Raw genomic sequence first — 15755 nt, 5'->3', positions numbered from 1 at the left:
TGAGAATGGAAACAGATCTAACCTAGCAAGTAATTATACACATATGTACTTATTTAGGGCCCTAAGATTCCACAGTATTATAAAGGCTGCATTTTATTATTCAACAGTCTGGTATCTAGTATAGGTTTTGGCATAGTCATCAATATCCTGGCTGATCGCTCTACACCACTGTTTCCAACTCACCTGGCTGCACTTGAGTGGCTTGTATGAAGAATCTCAATGCTCTTTCAAAGTTCTTTTCATTTTCTAAAGCATGACCCACATTATTCCAGAGTTTGGCATTGTTTTTATTCACCTGATCATAGGAAAGAAATATAAAACTGTAGAACATATCAAACTTGTACCATTTAAGCAGAGGTCTTTTGTTGAAGTGTAACCTGATACTTGAATCTCTTGGATTTTGGAGAAGCAGTGGGTGTTTTGATACACTAATGTGCAAATACACTTTCTGCCTGTGTGGGCCTTCTGAGTGCATGCTGGCATTTCTCACATGCATACCGAAAATCCTAAGGGTTCTTGGAATTGAGCAAATCAACTTATATAAACAAATCAATATACAGTACGACTCCTGTATCTGTAGGATTGGTATCCACACTTTTAACTTATCCACGGTCTAAAAATAGAAACATATTTTGGTTGTTGTGGGTTTTTCGGGCTCTTTGGCAGTGTTCTGAAGGTTGTTCTTCCTAACGTTTCACCAGTCTCTGTGGCCGGCATCTTCAGAGGACCGCACATATTTTCACTATGTATTTACAAGAAATGGACACTAGGGGCAGCCAGAGACCATCCTATGCATTCTGAATGGTCTCTAGTTCCCTCTAATGGTCAGTTCTGATAATAGATAGTGAAAATATTTTTTTTTCTGGATTTTTTCTTTTACCATGCTACATATAGCATTCACTGTAGCTGTTTTCAGCATTGGGGATGGCGGCTTGGAACCAATTCCCCATGGATACAGGCATCCTACTGTACAAAAGGAAAGCTCAAATCCATAGATAATCTGTGAGCAAAGTCATATCTATTCACATATCTCCGTTGGCAGGAGAACTTTTGGCTTACAACTGTTTTGGCTTACAATTCTTAGCAGCCCTATTTGAAGGTGAGGGTTGTTGTGGTCCAGAACATCTGGAGGGTTAAAGATTCCCCACCTCTGTCAGACAGGCCTTTATGTAAAATGCCTTTAATCAGCTTTTAACCATATACCAATCTACTAAAATTTGGAAGAATATTCTCTAGCCATTATACCCCATTGTATAAATACATGCTGGTTGGATAGCTCAGTTAAGGTATCTGGCTACTGAGTCAGAGATTGGGAATTTGATTCTCTACTGTGTAGCCTTGGATAAGCTGAACAGTCCCTGAGCACTCCCAGAAGGTGGCAATGGAAAACCATTTCTAGGTACTCTCTTCCTAGAAAATCCTGAAAAGGGTCATCGTAAGTCAGCATTGATTTGGAAGCACAAATTAATATTAAACTTTGTCAGGAAATTTTGGTTATTCATAAACTTTCTTCCTAAGATACATCAATCTTAAAATGAAACATGCATTACTTTAATTCTTATAACAGCTTTACTTATCCAAGGTCAGATACATCCAACATAAATTTAAAAAGTAAAATTTTCTGTTCAAAATTATATTACCTAATGTGAATGCAGCATAAAACCCTTTGAAAAGTTCATATAACATCTGTAAGAAGACACGAGCAGGTTTGTTTTTCTATGAATGCTTTTGTACATGTAATTTAAACATTCATACTGGTCTCTATAAGAATTTGGTAGTGGAGACCACTACTTTGAGGAACAGTCCCTTCCTCGCAGGTTTTCTTTTATCAACTTCTTCTCAGAAATGCAGAATAGTAAGAATTATAGAATTTGAAATGTACTTTTGTACCTTCAAAGCAGACATAAACAGCGTATATTCTGATTCCCAGTCCCAGTTCCTGTGCAGTGTTTTTAGGGCATGAACACACAGCACCAGAGACAGACATACCCAGGAAAACTTTCTTAGCACACTGTTGAAGGGGGGAGGAGAGGAAAAGAGCATGCATTTAACATAACTCTAGACTTAGTCTACCACAAGTTGCCAATATTTGTGCTGTACCCTTAAATATACCAGTTTTCACAAAAACGATCCTTATTTTTCAGTCACCTCTTTCAGTCACCTCCATGTTGAGCAGCAAACAATCATGTTCAAATTCATGTTAAGGAGGAGTCAGTACACATCTGCCAACATTTAAAGTGCCTCAAGGAACTGCTGAACACAGCTACATCTCCAGTTATAAGAGGGTCTGCACACAGATGCAACCATATTATTTCAGTTTTTTATTTTTACTTCCCTCCACCTAAAAGATTTCAGTTTGTTGTTCAACTGAATTGTACACTTCATAGGTCTCATTCAAGGTGGAAAAAGTTCTGAAATGATTTATCTTTGTCTCATTTTTTTACATCGCAGAACTTGACACTTTAACAGGAGTGTGTACACTTTTTATATTCACTGTATATATAATTAAAGGTTTACTCAACTATCCTGCTATGCTTAACAACTGCATATGTAATGAGCAGTTTAAAAAGAAATGCAGGAGCTAGGTTTTTTGGTGTTCTTTGTGGTCTAAGATGATACTTTTGTCTGAAATCTTTAGACTAAAAATTGAGGGTCATCTTATACATGGAAGTAAGCTGAGGAGAGAATAAAAACAGGTGGAAGGGGAAAGGGATCAAAGCAATCCTGCAGCGCTTTAATCCCTTTCCCCCTCCACTTGCTAAGTCCCACAGGGTTTTGAAAGTGGAGGGGAAAGGAGGAATCAAAGCAATCCTGTAGCGCTTCGATCCCTGCTTTCCCCCTCCACTTGCTAAGTCCCACGGGGCTTAGCAAAAAGGAGGGGAAATGATCAAAGCAATCCCATGGTTGCATGAGGGGGAAAGGGATCAAAGTGATCATGCAGCCGTGGGATTGTTTTTATCTCTTTCCCCCCTCCACTTGCTAAGCCCTGCTTAGATTTTTAAATTTTGGGTTAGAAAAGTGGGGGTGTCTTATACACGAAAAAATATGGTATATTCTTACACACCTCATTAAATCTCAACACCAACAGAAATAAAGAGGTCATCTAAGGTACTCACAGATTATTACTTTTCCTCTATAGTCCTGATATTACACAAAATTACTTCAAAAAGCATTGCTGGTTATTCAGCACATGGTAATTCATTCAATAAAATTTTTGAAAACAGCTAGCAGTTGATACCATTATCCTCCCCAAAATTATTCTAGTCAAGCTGGAACCAATTTCTTAGATACAGCTAATCTGCATTTTCTTTATTCTGATTCTTACAAAAAACCAAAAGCAAACCAATGCCAGTGAAATAAGATTAATCATTTAATTCTTTGATATGAAGAAGAGATTAAATTAAGTATTAGAATAATGTGGATAAAAGCATAATTAGTAAGCTGCAACAAACACCTTCACAGCAAATAAATTCTGCTGCAAAGCAATTACAGCTGTTTCAAAGTTGAAAATGAATCTGGCTCTTCAAGAAAGCAAAACCACACACCCAGATTTAGAAATTTTTGTTGGCATCTGAGCAGAAAAGATCTTCTGATCCTTCCCGAATTGGGTAAATATAGGAACTCATGCCTCCACATGTATTAGTTACGTGGGCAAAAGCCTTCCATTGATTCTAATGTGATGGGGGGGGGGAGGGAGAGAACTTACAGGAAAATCAAAAGGATGAAAAAGAATGAAGTGTATTTCCGATAACACTGACCATTTTGCATCCCTCTCTACTTGCAATGGCACACAGGGCACCTTGCTTCAAAATTCAATATATTTCTGAGGTCTGTGTTATTTTTTTACAAAGGAAAAATGGATAGAAGATGATGCATACATTTGAAAAGCGCGTGCAACCTAGAAAGCTTCATATATTTTGACAGTATGCACAAACATGCTTTATTGAGTGGGAAAATGAGTAGAAAACACGTAAATTCTAAAAATGTGTGAAAAAGTGACAAATATGCCCAATATGTGTGGAAAGATGCCTCTCTTATTGTTTCAACCTGATATGAAACCAGGAGCGAGAAGAATACTGGAAGGGGGAAACTCTAAGAAGTGCACCAGCAATAAAATTGATAAAGAGTTTCACATCCCTAGCAGGCAGACTCCATGTCTAGAGGAATGCAATAAAAATTTGATCAGGGGTGTTTATCTGTTTATTTGCTTGAAAGTACAGTTTCAAATAAGCAGACCTCTGCTGTAGCTTTTAGCAAGCTAAATCTTCCTCACGCCAAACCTAACAATTCTGCTACTATTCCCTAACTAATGATGTTTGTGACTTACCTTGGGATACCAATAGGTGACGGGAAGTAACAGGGTCTCTATGGCCTTGGTGGATATGGGAACTCACAAACCCCAGAGAAAATGACTAGTAGCTTTAATACCATTGGCTGGCATTCTCACTTTAACTCCAGGCAGGAACCAAAAGTCTTTAGACTGCTCATTTCTATCTCTGCATTTCCATGGCTTCCCAAAATAAATGACTCAGCCTTTTAGGGGAAAAGTGCTTGGGATCCTTTTTTTAAAGCTCAGAAGGGATGCACACAAAAGCACAACTCTATCTAGATCTACCCCTGTAGATTTACCCATACCACTTGATCTAGTCAGGAGGGGCGATTGAGGAGTCTAATGCCGAGAGAGGTCTGGAAAGAAAAATAAGACACCGGGCCTTCCCGGCAGTGGCTCCTTCTCTTTGGGACAAACTCCCTTCCGAGATCCGTCTGGCCCCCTCGCTGGGCATTTTTAAAAACCAACTTAAGACCTGGTTATTCAAACAGGCCTTCCCTCCAGGTACTACTTAAATTTCTTTTTCCCATGTTGAACCATTGTTTTCATTGCAGAATGCTGTAACTGTTATTATATATTAATTGTTTTTATCACATTCCACAAACTGGGGAAAATAATGTTTCTTGGTGGTGAACTAAACTAAGATTGCCAATAAAACTGTAACACCAATAATGAATTATACTCTTAGATGAACATACATTTAACATCATCTCATTAATATGTTCCTTTTAATTTACTATTATGACAGTTCCCCATCTGCTTTTTCTTATATGTTCTAACATATGCATTGTATTATGTGTTATTCAGAAAAGCAGGGGTTCCATTTTTAATAAAACAAAACAAAAGAGATTAGTAAATAACTAGCTGATGTTTTGATTGTCAGTATTGATACTGCATCCCACAAGAACAGTGAATTTGTAAACCAATCAGACATTAAGAATACAATAGTAATAGAAATTGAGGAAAGATGTAGATAAGCCATCCATGCAAGTGTAAGAGAGTGCAATCCAATTATTTTATAATACTTATTGCATTAAATAATGAAGTTATCCTCCTCATTGGTTATAGAAAACCCAGTACTGCAGATATAAACAAGTCAAACTTTTCAAAAGACTTTGCAGATCATTGTACATGAAAACAATGCAAAACTTTTTGTTTTAAACGTGTTCAAAGCTCAAATCCAGAGTAGAAGAGGACTTACTTCTGAGGAAATATGTATAGGACTAAGTGACAAGTCATTAATGATTACTTTTATGAGAGGAAGATTTATTTCAGAATACACTTCCCCCACTCCCTATTCCAAATGTAAATCCTATATTAATGAAAAAAAAGGTGAAGCAAGAGATTCACCCACTGAGACAACTGTGTCATTCATACAACTTCACCACATTCAATTGCCACCTGAAAACCAACACACACTCAGCACTAACTTTTAACTTACCTATTGCTTGAGAGCTTTCTCCACCCATGGGCGATTAACATGCAGAATCCCATACTGGGAACATATAACACTCGTTCTGCCACCACGAAGCCAACAGGGAAAAAAAGGTTTGATGCTGGGATGAAAGGCAACACTATTAAACAAAGTGCCTGAAAATTGCAAAGGAAAAAGACACATGGACACTTAAAGTAACCCAAAACAGAGAGCATTTACATAATTATCATAAAGAATATCTGAGTATTAATGTGCATGTGGATTAGAGATTCTTTAATATAGTTGCATTCTACTTTGCTGACCTCAAATACCTTTGCAAGGCATTTTAGGTTAGGGAACATTTGAACATTTACAAACCTCACATTGCGTTTGTAAGCCAGTACTCAAACACAGACTAGATCCAGTTCTCATTAGCTTTAAAAAAGGTTCTACTTTCAGAACATTTTCCCCTCTCAAAAGTCCAGTTGAAATGTGTGTTTTAACTTCAGAAACATGACAGGACTTCTAAAACTGGACTTACTCCAACTGCATCCATATATTTCCTTCTGTTTGAACTGCATCTCTTTGGCTATGTTCACATACTGTTATTTTATCTGTGCTCATTAAGCCAGGATATGGAACAACCTTTTGCTCCACACACAGATCCTTTGCTCTTCTGTTAAACTGTGTACCAGTCAAACCAGCAAGCTTCTAAGGAATCATTTTGTTCAAACCAGAAAAATTGGTTATCAACTTCCACTGTGATGTTAAGCCACCTTTGACAGTGTTCTGGCTTAACTGCAGCTTGTGCAAAGCAGCAGTGGCTTCAGGGTTGAACCATGCTTAGAGCAGACCTACTGAAATTTAGTCTGACTTAAGTCAGGCATGACTTTTCAAGATACCCACTCCTGGGGTCCTCGAGGTGGTATTCAAAGACACATCCCATTCTTAAAATACAAAGGCATTCTTAGGTCTTCTGTAGAATTATTAAAGCGTCAACAGGTAAATTCAGTCCCCAAACCTAAGTGGCCTTGAAACCTACCCAGACATACAGAGGGAAAGGGGAGGAATTCTAAGCTGGGAGTGGTAGGGATGAGCCTAGGCAACTAAATGAGATGTGGGCAAGAGGCTGTTTTAGTTCTGTTGTGTCTGCAATTTTTTTTGTTTTGTTATGCTGTGCATTAAATAGTTTTTTTTTACTGTGCTTTGGTTTGCTTGGTGATGCTGGAGGTGGTTGTTGTTTTAACTCTGTGTGTGGTATCATCCAGCTGGCATGGCATAAATTTATGCCAAATGGATTTCAGCCACTTCATTTCAAAATTATTTATTTTTATTTATTTTTTATTTTATTATATTTCTACCCCGCCCATCTAGACCAAAGGTCTACTCTGGGTGGCAATGAATGTATAGGAAAAATGAACGCATAGGAAAAAACCTGCTAAAGGAAAAAAGAGGAAGGCTGGAAGTAATAAAGGGATGTCTAGTTCCCTGGGCTAAGTCTTAGTTCCTAAAGATTTCTAGTCAGGTCACAAAATAAATAAATGAATAAATAAAAGCCTAGCCTTGCATAACATAAGCCTGATCCATTGTGCTTCTTAACCTCGAAGCAAAATTGGGATTTTAGTATGCCCTCAATGTTTAAATACCCTACAAAGGGTCCTCTAAATATATGGAGATGATGGTGGTTTAAAAAAGAGAGGTTACTTACCTGTAACTGTGGTTCTTCGAGTGGTCATTCACACTAATGGGTTAATCTGTGCCTGCGCAGAGATTGCTGGAATATTCTAGAGCTCAAACATGCGTTCTCTAGGACTGCCCCCACAGTACACATGGTCCGCCCATCATGGTGATTACCTCAGTTCCCCAAAAAGCCCACCACTGCCTGCAGAATGAGACAGACGTGACTAACAGAGGGGATGACAGGCGGGAAGTGTGAATTCACAGATGAGCACTCGAAGAACCAGAGTTACAGGTAAGTAACCTCTCTTTCTTCTTCGTGGTCTCTGTGAACGGACACTAATGGGTAATTAACAAGCTTACCTTATAGGTGGAGGCATGTCATGGCAAGACCGAAGACAATACTGTGCGACTGAAAGCTGCATCTGCTTTGGCCCTTACATCCAAACAATAATGGGATGCAAAAGTCGATGGAGTTAACTATGTAGCAGCCTTGCAGGTATCTGGAACAGGTACACCGCGAAGATTGCCCTGGTGGAGTGAGCCTTGACACTGGTAGGGAGAGATTTCTGGGCAAGCTGGTAAGTGATGGGTATGGTCTGCACAATCTGTGCCCCACTGTGAGGTGGACAAGGTGATATAAATAACTGCTTAGATTTATGAAAAGAGGCAGTCCTTTTGACATAAAAGGTGAGGGCACGCCTCACATCCAAGAGGTGGAGGGATTGCTCAACTCCTGTTGATGGTGATGGGAAGAAGGTAGGTAGGATAATTGGTTGATGGACGTGGAAATCAAAAATGACCTTAGGAAGGAAAGAAATGTCTGGGTATAGGGTGACTTTATCTGGACAAAATTGCAGGAACGGAGGGTCTACACGGAGTGCTGCTAGTTCGGACGCTCTACGGGCAGATGTGATGGCCATGCAAAACAAAACTTTAAAGGACAGGAAATGCTTGGAGGAAATGGCAAGAAGTTCGAAGGGTGGAAGTGATAAACGCTGGAGGACCATGTGTAGTGACCACTGGGGCATAGGAGAGGGCCTAGGTGGATTGAGATGAGCCACTCCCCGGAGAAAACGCTTCAGCGTGGGATGCTGGAATAACAAGGCGGCGTCTTAGTCCTGTGGTTGGTAAGCTACGATAGCAGACACGTAGGCTTTGATTGTGGATAATGAGAGATGGCGTTCAAAGAGATAAGAGAGAAAGGCCAAAACCACTCATAGGGTAGTAGGAGCCGTAGGAAGATCATTCTGACGAGTGAACTTTTGGAAAGCAGACCACTTGTATGAATAAAGTTGATTTGTGGTTGATTTCCTGGAATGGGTGAGGATTGCATTTAGGGAGAGAGGATCCACCAAGCTGTTAGGTGCAGGGATTGTAGGTCGGGATGGTAAGTCTGTCCATGATGCTGAGTGAGGAGATGAGGGAGGTGAGGGAGACGGATGGATTGAGATGTCATGGACGTGAGCATTGTGAACCAGGGTTGCCCAAGATTGAAAATGGGGTACGAGGCGGGTGGTGACAGGAGGGGAATGGGGTGGGAAGCAGGACGGTTGGAAAGTCAGAGGCTATGTTTGCTTTTCTTATCAGGGCGCCTGAAGGATTGATGAGGGCACTGTTTTTGAATGTGCTGATGAGGTTAGAAGGAGGAAGACAGTTGAGGTAAGTAGTGTTGCTTGTCTGGAAAAGACTTGTGGATACTGATGACACCGCTGATAACGCTGAGGCCTGTAGTAGGGCTGAGTATTGTAGGAACGTGCAGTTTTTCTCATCTTTTGTAGGGTATCAAGGATCTTGTCTGTTTTCTCATCAGACCAGCACCGTCGAGATTTTAGAATCTTCTGAAATGCTTGTGGAACATAGCCAGGCATGTCTATGTAAGGCTACAGCTGTGGCCATATGTTTAGAGGCTGCTTCAATTATATGTCATGCCGTGATATGCTCCTGCCATGCAAGTGCCATAGCATACTGGTGAAAGGTGAGTCCCCTAGGTTTGTACTCTCCAGAGGCTGACTGTAGAGATGGAAGAGCCTTGTTCCAAAGAAATTTGTGGCAAGCTCCCATTGCAGCTAAATAGTTGGCAGCCTGTAGGGTAAAGGATGCGAGAGAATAAACTCTACAACTGATAATGTCCAATTTTCTACCCTCTTTATTATTTCAAGTGTTGTTGGAGTGATTATGAGAACGATTCTGGGTAACATTCACAATCACAGAATTAGGAGGGGGATGCTTGGAGAGAAAATCTGTGTTGGTACTGTGGGTCTTATATAGATTCTTGACTTTGCACAAGATCTAAGGCACTGATGGTTTGGCCGAAGAACGTTTAATGAGCTTGAGCAGGGATGGAATGAACCCCATATGAAGTGGGGGTGTCTGATGATCATCAATATCCTCATATACCTTGTCAGATTCGAATTGGGTTGGTTACTGAACGTCAAGGTCCATGGCCTTGGCAATATGGAGGATTAACTGGGAATAAGAGGAGAAATCCTCAGATGGTGAAATCCTCAGAGGGTTAGCATTAGCAACATCGGAATCGGGAGTAGGAAGATTGGGAGGTGATTCTTGAGGGACCATAGAAACAGGAGTCAGAGTCTGACAAATGTTCTGGTGAAAGTGATGAGCCTTGCTAGTATGATGAAGTAGATGTATCAGGAGGGGGATCTGTCTGGTGGCGTTTGGAGGCTCCGATACCGTGCCTTCCCTGTACCAATTGTGCAAGGAGGTGTGGTCCAAGGTACCGGGCGGTGGTCCCGTGTAAGTTCTGATAACTTGTAAAGATGATGAGCGGTTCCAAGAAGGGACAGCCATATTAGCCGATGGGACAGAATGTTCGACCAAAGGTTTTGATTACTTCGGTACTGAGGTCGATGGAACCAGGGCAGCTGACACATGCCATTTGTGAGTTTTCTTAGGGGTCTTCAGTACCAAAGCAGGATAAATGCTCTCATCATCGGAAGACTGACCGTAGTAGTAGCCAGGACGGTATTGAAGAGGTGAGGGGAACGCTGAAGAGTTCAAAGGATAATAGTATGCATACCATAAACGGTTGGGATTGACATAACATTCGGTATCATGGTGCCAATACCGATTGATACCGCTTAGGTGGCGGTTCATAGTAAAGGGGAGGCTCATAAACTGTTACTCGTTTGGGCCGATGATGTCAAGCCCGGGAGTCTGGCGATACCAACAGTCCCAAATGACTCGGAGGCTGTGAGATAAGGGTAGCAGAATGGCCAGTGTCATCGATGTGGTGGAATTTTGCATTTTTCTTCCGCATAGGAACTGGATCAAGAGGAACATACAGTGGTGCCCCGCATAACGAGCAATTTGTTTAACGACGAATCCGCATAGCGATGTGTTTTTTGCAATCGCAAAAGCGATTGCATAACAATGTTTTACATAGTAAAAAATCGCTTTGCGATGATCGGAAAGCTGTTTCGCTTACCGATTATCGTATAGCGATCTTTTTAGAACAGCTGATCGGCGGTTCCAAAATGGCCGCCGAGTAAATAAAATGGCCACCTGCAGTGTTTTCGCACCCTTTCCTCGCTTACCAGGCAGCGAAAATGGCGGCCGCATGGAGGATTTTCGCAGACCGGTGAATTTTTCCCCCATAGGAACGCATTAAATGTGTTTTAATGTGTTCCTGTGGGCTTTTTTGCGCCGCATAGCGACAAATCTGTATAGCAACTATTTTTTTTCGACGGATTATCGTCGCTATGTGGGACACCATTGTATATTGATTCAGAGTCACACCCAGACACAGAGCAACCCAAAGATTTGGGGCTCAAACAGGCCAAATAAGACAGCACAGTCACCTCAGACAAGGTTATCTGCCCAAGATGGAGACCAAGTGAGCAAAGGAAAGGGAGGTTGGCCAGACGGAGGCGGGATGGATTCATGGTCGGTATCAAGATCAATAATTGGTTGATTCTGTATGGAAGGATGCTGTATCGGCGATTGGGTATCTACAGAAGACTTTTTCGATTTCTTCAGTTTGGTTCTGGGTGGTTTTGAAGTAGTCTTAGGTGTCGGGGTGGATTGAGACGTTGATCCAGACGACTTCGACAATTTTGGCTTAGGTTTAGGAGACTGTAACGGTGAATTGGTGGCTGAAGAAACTGGTGCCAGTTGTGAAGCTTGGGAGTCCTCCAATATGGATGGTGGATGAAGAGATTGCTCCCACAGAAAAGATTTAAGGCATTGTTGACAGAGCTTAATGGCTTCTTTAGTAAAGTTTTTGCAATAGGAGCAAGAAGCTGGTTGATGCGACTCTCCCAAACAAAATAGAAAAAAAATATTGGCCGTCAGAAACCGGCAACTTATTCGTGCACAAAGTGTACCTCTTAAACGGCCCTGTTGGGGCCATAAAAAGGGAAGAGGGAAAAATGGGGGGGGGGGGATGGAGAAGAAACACACAAGGAGTAACAAAAAGGTATATCGAACAGTCTATTTAAAAATACTAATGATTAATTATGTCCCCCCCCCCCTTTTAAGGAAAAGAACCAATCTGCACGAATGGAGAACTCAGAGAGATGAGATCTCAGCAGCGGCAAAAAGGACTAAGGTAATCACCACGACGGGAGGACGATGTGTACTTGGCGGGGTCAGTCCTAGCGAACGCATGTTTGAGCTCTAGAATATTCTTGAGAGCTCTGCGCAGGGGCAGATTAACCTATTAGTGTGGATTCACAGAGACCACAAAGAAGAAATACAGGATTTTCAAGTGACATAATGATTCATGTTCTTGTCACTGAAAATGCCCCATACAGTGGTGCCCTGCTTGACGATTATCTTGTTAGAAGAGGAAATTGCTTAACAATGAAGTTTTTGTGATCATAAAACAATGTTTTAATAGGGAAAAATCGGTTCACGATGATCGGTTCCCTGCTTTGGGAAACGATTTTTTGCTTAACGATGATCAAAACAGCTGATCATCGGGCTTTCAAAATAGCCGCCCGCTGTGTAAAATGGCTCCCCACTGTGTTTTAGGATGGATTCCTCGCTTTACAGGCTCCAGAAAATGGCTGCCCTATGGAGGCTCTTCGCTGGACGCTGAGGTATTTCGCCCATTGGAACACATTGAACCAGTTTTCAATGCATTTCAATGGGATTTTTACTTTCGCTTGATGACAATTTTGTTTTACAGCAATTTTGCTGGAACGAATTATCCTCGTCAAGCAAGGCACCACTGTACAATCCTTTCACATAATCTGAAGTCACTAAATCAGTTTGAAGCAATGAATTACTTGGGCTCTTGTCAAAGCTGTAATCAGTATAACTGAGCTGCAAAATAAACAAAAAGAAGAAAATCTCACACGTCTACAGATGATCCAGACTGATAGACATGTTTACTTAGACTTATGTCATCCCCAGGGATTGCTCCTGCATTGAATTTTGTTTGCCTACTCACACCACTTCTCTTAATAATTGAAAGTGATTTATAGCAATCTCACTTTCAGATTCCACCCCTCATTCATTCTCTTTGATGATCAGTGTTGTCTGGAAGTCATCTTCTCCCAATGTTCACTCCATTCCTAGCACTACTGGAATGATGTTGTCATAACCTGACCAAAAAAAAAAAATTGCTGCCCCAAAACCCACATTGTGTAGATATATAACAAAGGGTTTAAGCACATAGAGGGAAAAAATCTGCAGCTACATAAACATGCTGCAAGATAAATAGCACAACATTAAAAATTTGGCTGGTTCTTATCATTTTAAATTCAAATAGCACTATTATTTTAAATGTTTTAAAGAGTTTTAATTTTAATTGCCTTTTAAGCATGTATTTCAATTTCATTGAAATTTAATGTTCATCATTTTATTGTGTTTTAATCTGTCTCTAAGAACTTCTTGTAACCTGCCTTGGCTTATAGTTCTGGGATAAAGGTGGCATATAAAAGAAGTAAATAAATAAATTAAAATATATGCTAGAAAGGTGGGCAAAGAAAAAGCAAACTAGATTCATTTTTCATTACCAGCCTGTACTACATTGTCTTAACAACAGAGATACAATGTTCCAACTTAATGGCTATGGACGATAATTAATGAGTGCTAAACTAACAAGCTCAATGTCCTGCAGTTTTGAAGGACACAAAGCACCATTAGGACTTATTGTGAGGGCTGATAATATCCAGAAGTAAGGAATTACTGCAGTTTAGATGTTCCCCAACAGGCATATTAAATGGCTGCCTGTGCCTCAGACCCAAGTCTTGCACAGTTAAACAAGATGATGAATGGGTTGATACTGCCAGAGACTTAAGTAGCTCACTCAATGCTCTTCAGATCTGGTGTGAACAAAGTGTGACCCTGAACCAAATGCTGCTCCCAAGGATCTTTCTGTGGCTTCTTGCCTTATTGAGGCCTTCTCTCTTTCCAGAAAAACAACTGAGTTGTTCCTTGAAATCTCCAGGAATCATCTGGACATCATCTTTCCAAACAGGTTTCAGCGCTGTACCAATGAACACTAAAAATACCTATTTTTTAAAACCAGAAGTGAACCTTTAGCTACTTCTGGTTTCATTCTGGCATGGTTGTCAGAGGGTCCCAGGAGTAGAAAACTGGCCTCAGACTCGCCAAAGCCACCCACCCCTGCTCTACATTCCCTGAGCTGGGAGACAGGTGGTTCTCAGAGTCCAAATGACCTGTGCCTATGCTTGGTGTGCTGAAGTTCCTGGCTTTACCCCCCTAAAGGAAAAAGAGACAAGTAATAGGAAAGGCACTCTGGAGGGCCACCAGTTGTGTGAACAGATAATAATGGTTAGATCTGACCTAATGTAAGACAACATCCATTTTTCCTGGTATCAAACACTAAGAACACATTCTGAGATGGATAGGCAGATACATGGCAAGAACCAACCATTACAAAAGAGCTGAACTGGATCACAAAGGTGCCCTGCCATGTTGCATCCAACATGTGCATGAATGGAACCCATCTACAAAGGCTATAACAAGGAGGTAACTGTATTTTCCTTTAATCAATGAAGCAATTAAAGAACCACTCTACCATATACTAAGGGATCTTTATTTGTGGCACTTAAGGCACATTGAAAAGGTTTTCAGAATCAGATTCACACCCAACAAAGCCTATGGAACGAGTCTTCTAGTAAGCAGAAAAAAAAAACACAAAGGAGTCCTGTGACATCTCAAAGACTTAGGTGAAAGCTTTTGCCATATAAACACCTTATATGGCAAAAGCTTTCATGGAATACAGGCCATTTCAGCTGAAGAAGGAGGTGACACTTAGGTCAAATTAAATTTGTCAGTCTTTGAAGTGCCACAAGACTTTCCTTGCTTTTGTTGGGGCAGTCCAACATGACTGCCCCCTTGGAAAAATAAGCAGGATACAGTGGTGCCTCGCATAACGAACGCACCGTTTAACGATGAATTCGCATAGCGATCCGTTTTTTGGGATTGCTAATGCGATCGCATACCGATGCCTAGATAGGCAAAAACTCGCTTTGCGACGATCGGTAAGCGTTTCGCTTACCGATCTTCGCATAGCGTTTTTAAAAAATCAGTGGTGGTTCCAAAATGGCCACCGGAACACCCAAAATGGCCACGCGCAGCGTTTTTGCGCCCTGCCCTCGCTTACTGAGGGCGGGAAAATGCCTGCGCTATGGAGGAACATCGCATAACGGTGAGTTTTGGACCCATTTGGGCTTTTTTGTTCCGTATAGCAATGTTTCCACATAGCGATGGTTAATCCGGAACGGATCAACCTCGCTATGTGGGGAACCACTGTATTTTCTTTAGCAGTGAAAGCATGGTAGCTGACAGAAGACCACATCAGGGAAAGAAATGCCCCCCCCCCCAAATCTTCATACGAGTAACCATGGTGATTTTTTCAAGCAAATTTTGTTTACAGACTTTGTTCCAATATTTCAACTCTAGCTCAGAGCTAAATGCCAACTTACCATTAATACAGTTTTGGAGGAATCTCCAGGATAACGGAGACTGAAGACAAGCAATGTTCCCAAAAAACAGAAAAAAGTGATTGTGGCAATATTTCTTATATCTAGAAGAGACTCCACCAGTGGTATGGTGCCCATTGTCCAATCACAACACAATTCTGAAGGGTTTAGAAGCAACCAAGCATTTACAGGAAGGAGGTAGTTGAAAGTTAGCTGCCTGGTTGGGGAAGGGCTCACAGCAGCAGGATTGTCAAATCTTAAAAACAAAAACAAATCATTTCAGCTTTAAAACCTTTTTACTTAACAGGCATCCTGATGAGATCACACAGAATACCTACCTACCTGTTTCCCCAAAATAAGACCTAACCTGAAAATAAGCCCTAGTATGAGTTTTCAGGATGCTCGTAGTATAAGA

The 15755-nt window shown here is 41.0% G+C and overlaps 1 protein-coding gene across 4 annotated transcripts in view; it reads right to left on the bottom strand.

The window, feature by feature from the left end:
• Nucleotides 1–15755, bottom strand: part of TMTC3 (transmembrane O-mannosyltransferase targeting cadherins 3) — a 49128-nt gene that overhangs the window by 10487 nt on the left and 22886 nt on the right. For all 4 annotated transcript variants that reach the window (XM_020777570.3, XM_073000298.2, XM_020777587.3 and 1 more), the window contains 4 exons: nt 15344–15596; nt 5772–5920; nt 1891–2011; nt 184–295 (listed from right to left, as the gene is read on the bottom strand). In XM_020777570.3, the coding sequence (XP_020633229.1) occupies nt 184–295; nt 1891–2011; nt 5772–5920; nt 15344–15596 (635 nt within the window). The remainder of the gene's footprint in view (nt 1–183; nt 296–1890; nt 2012–5771; nt 5921–15343; nt 15597–15755) is intronic.

The sequence above is a fragment of the Pogona vitticeps genome, chromosome 5 (genome assembly GCF_051106095.1).
Source record: "Pogona vitticeps strain Pit_001003342236 chromosome 5, PviZW2.1, whole genome shotgun sequence".
NCBI lineage: Eukaryota > Metazoa > Chordata > Lepidosauria > Squamata > Agamidae > Pogona > Pogona vitticeps.
This window is presented reverse-complemented; position numbering and strand designations above follow the sequence as displayed.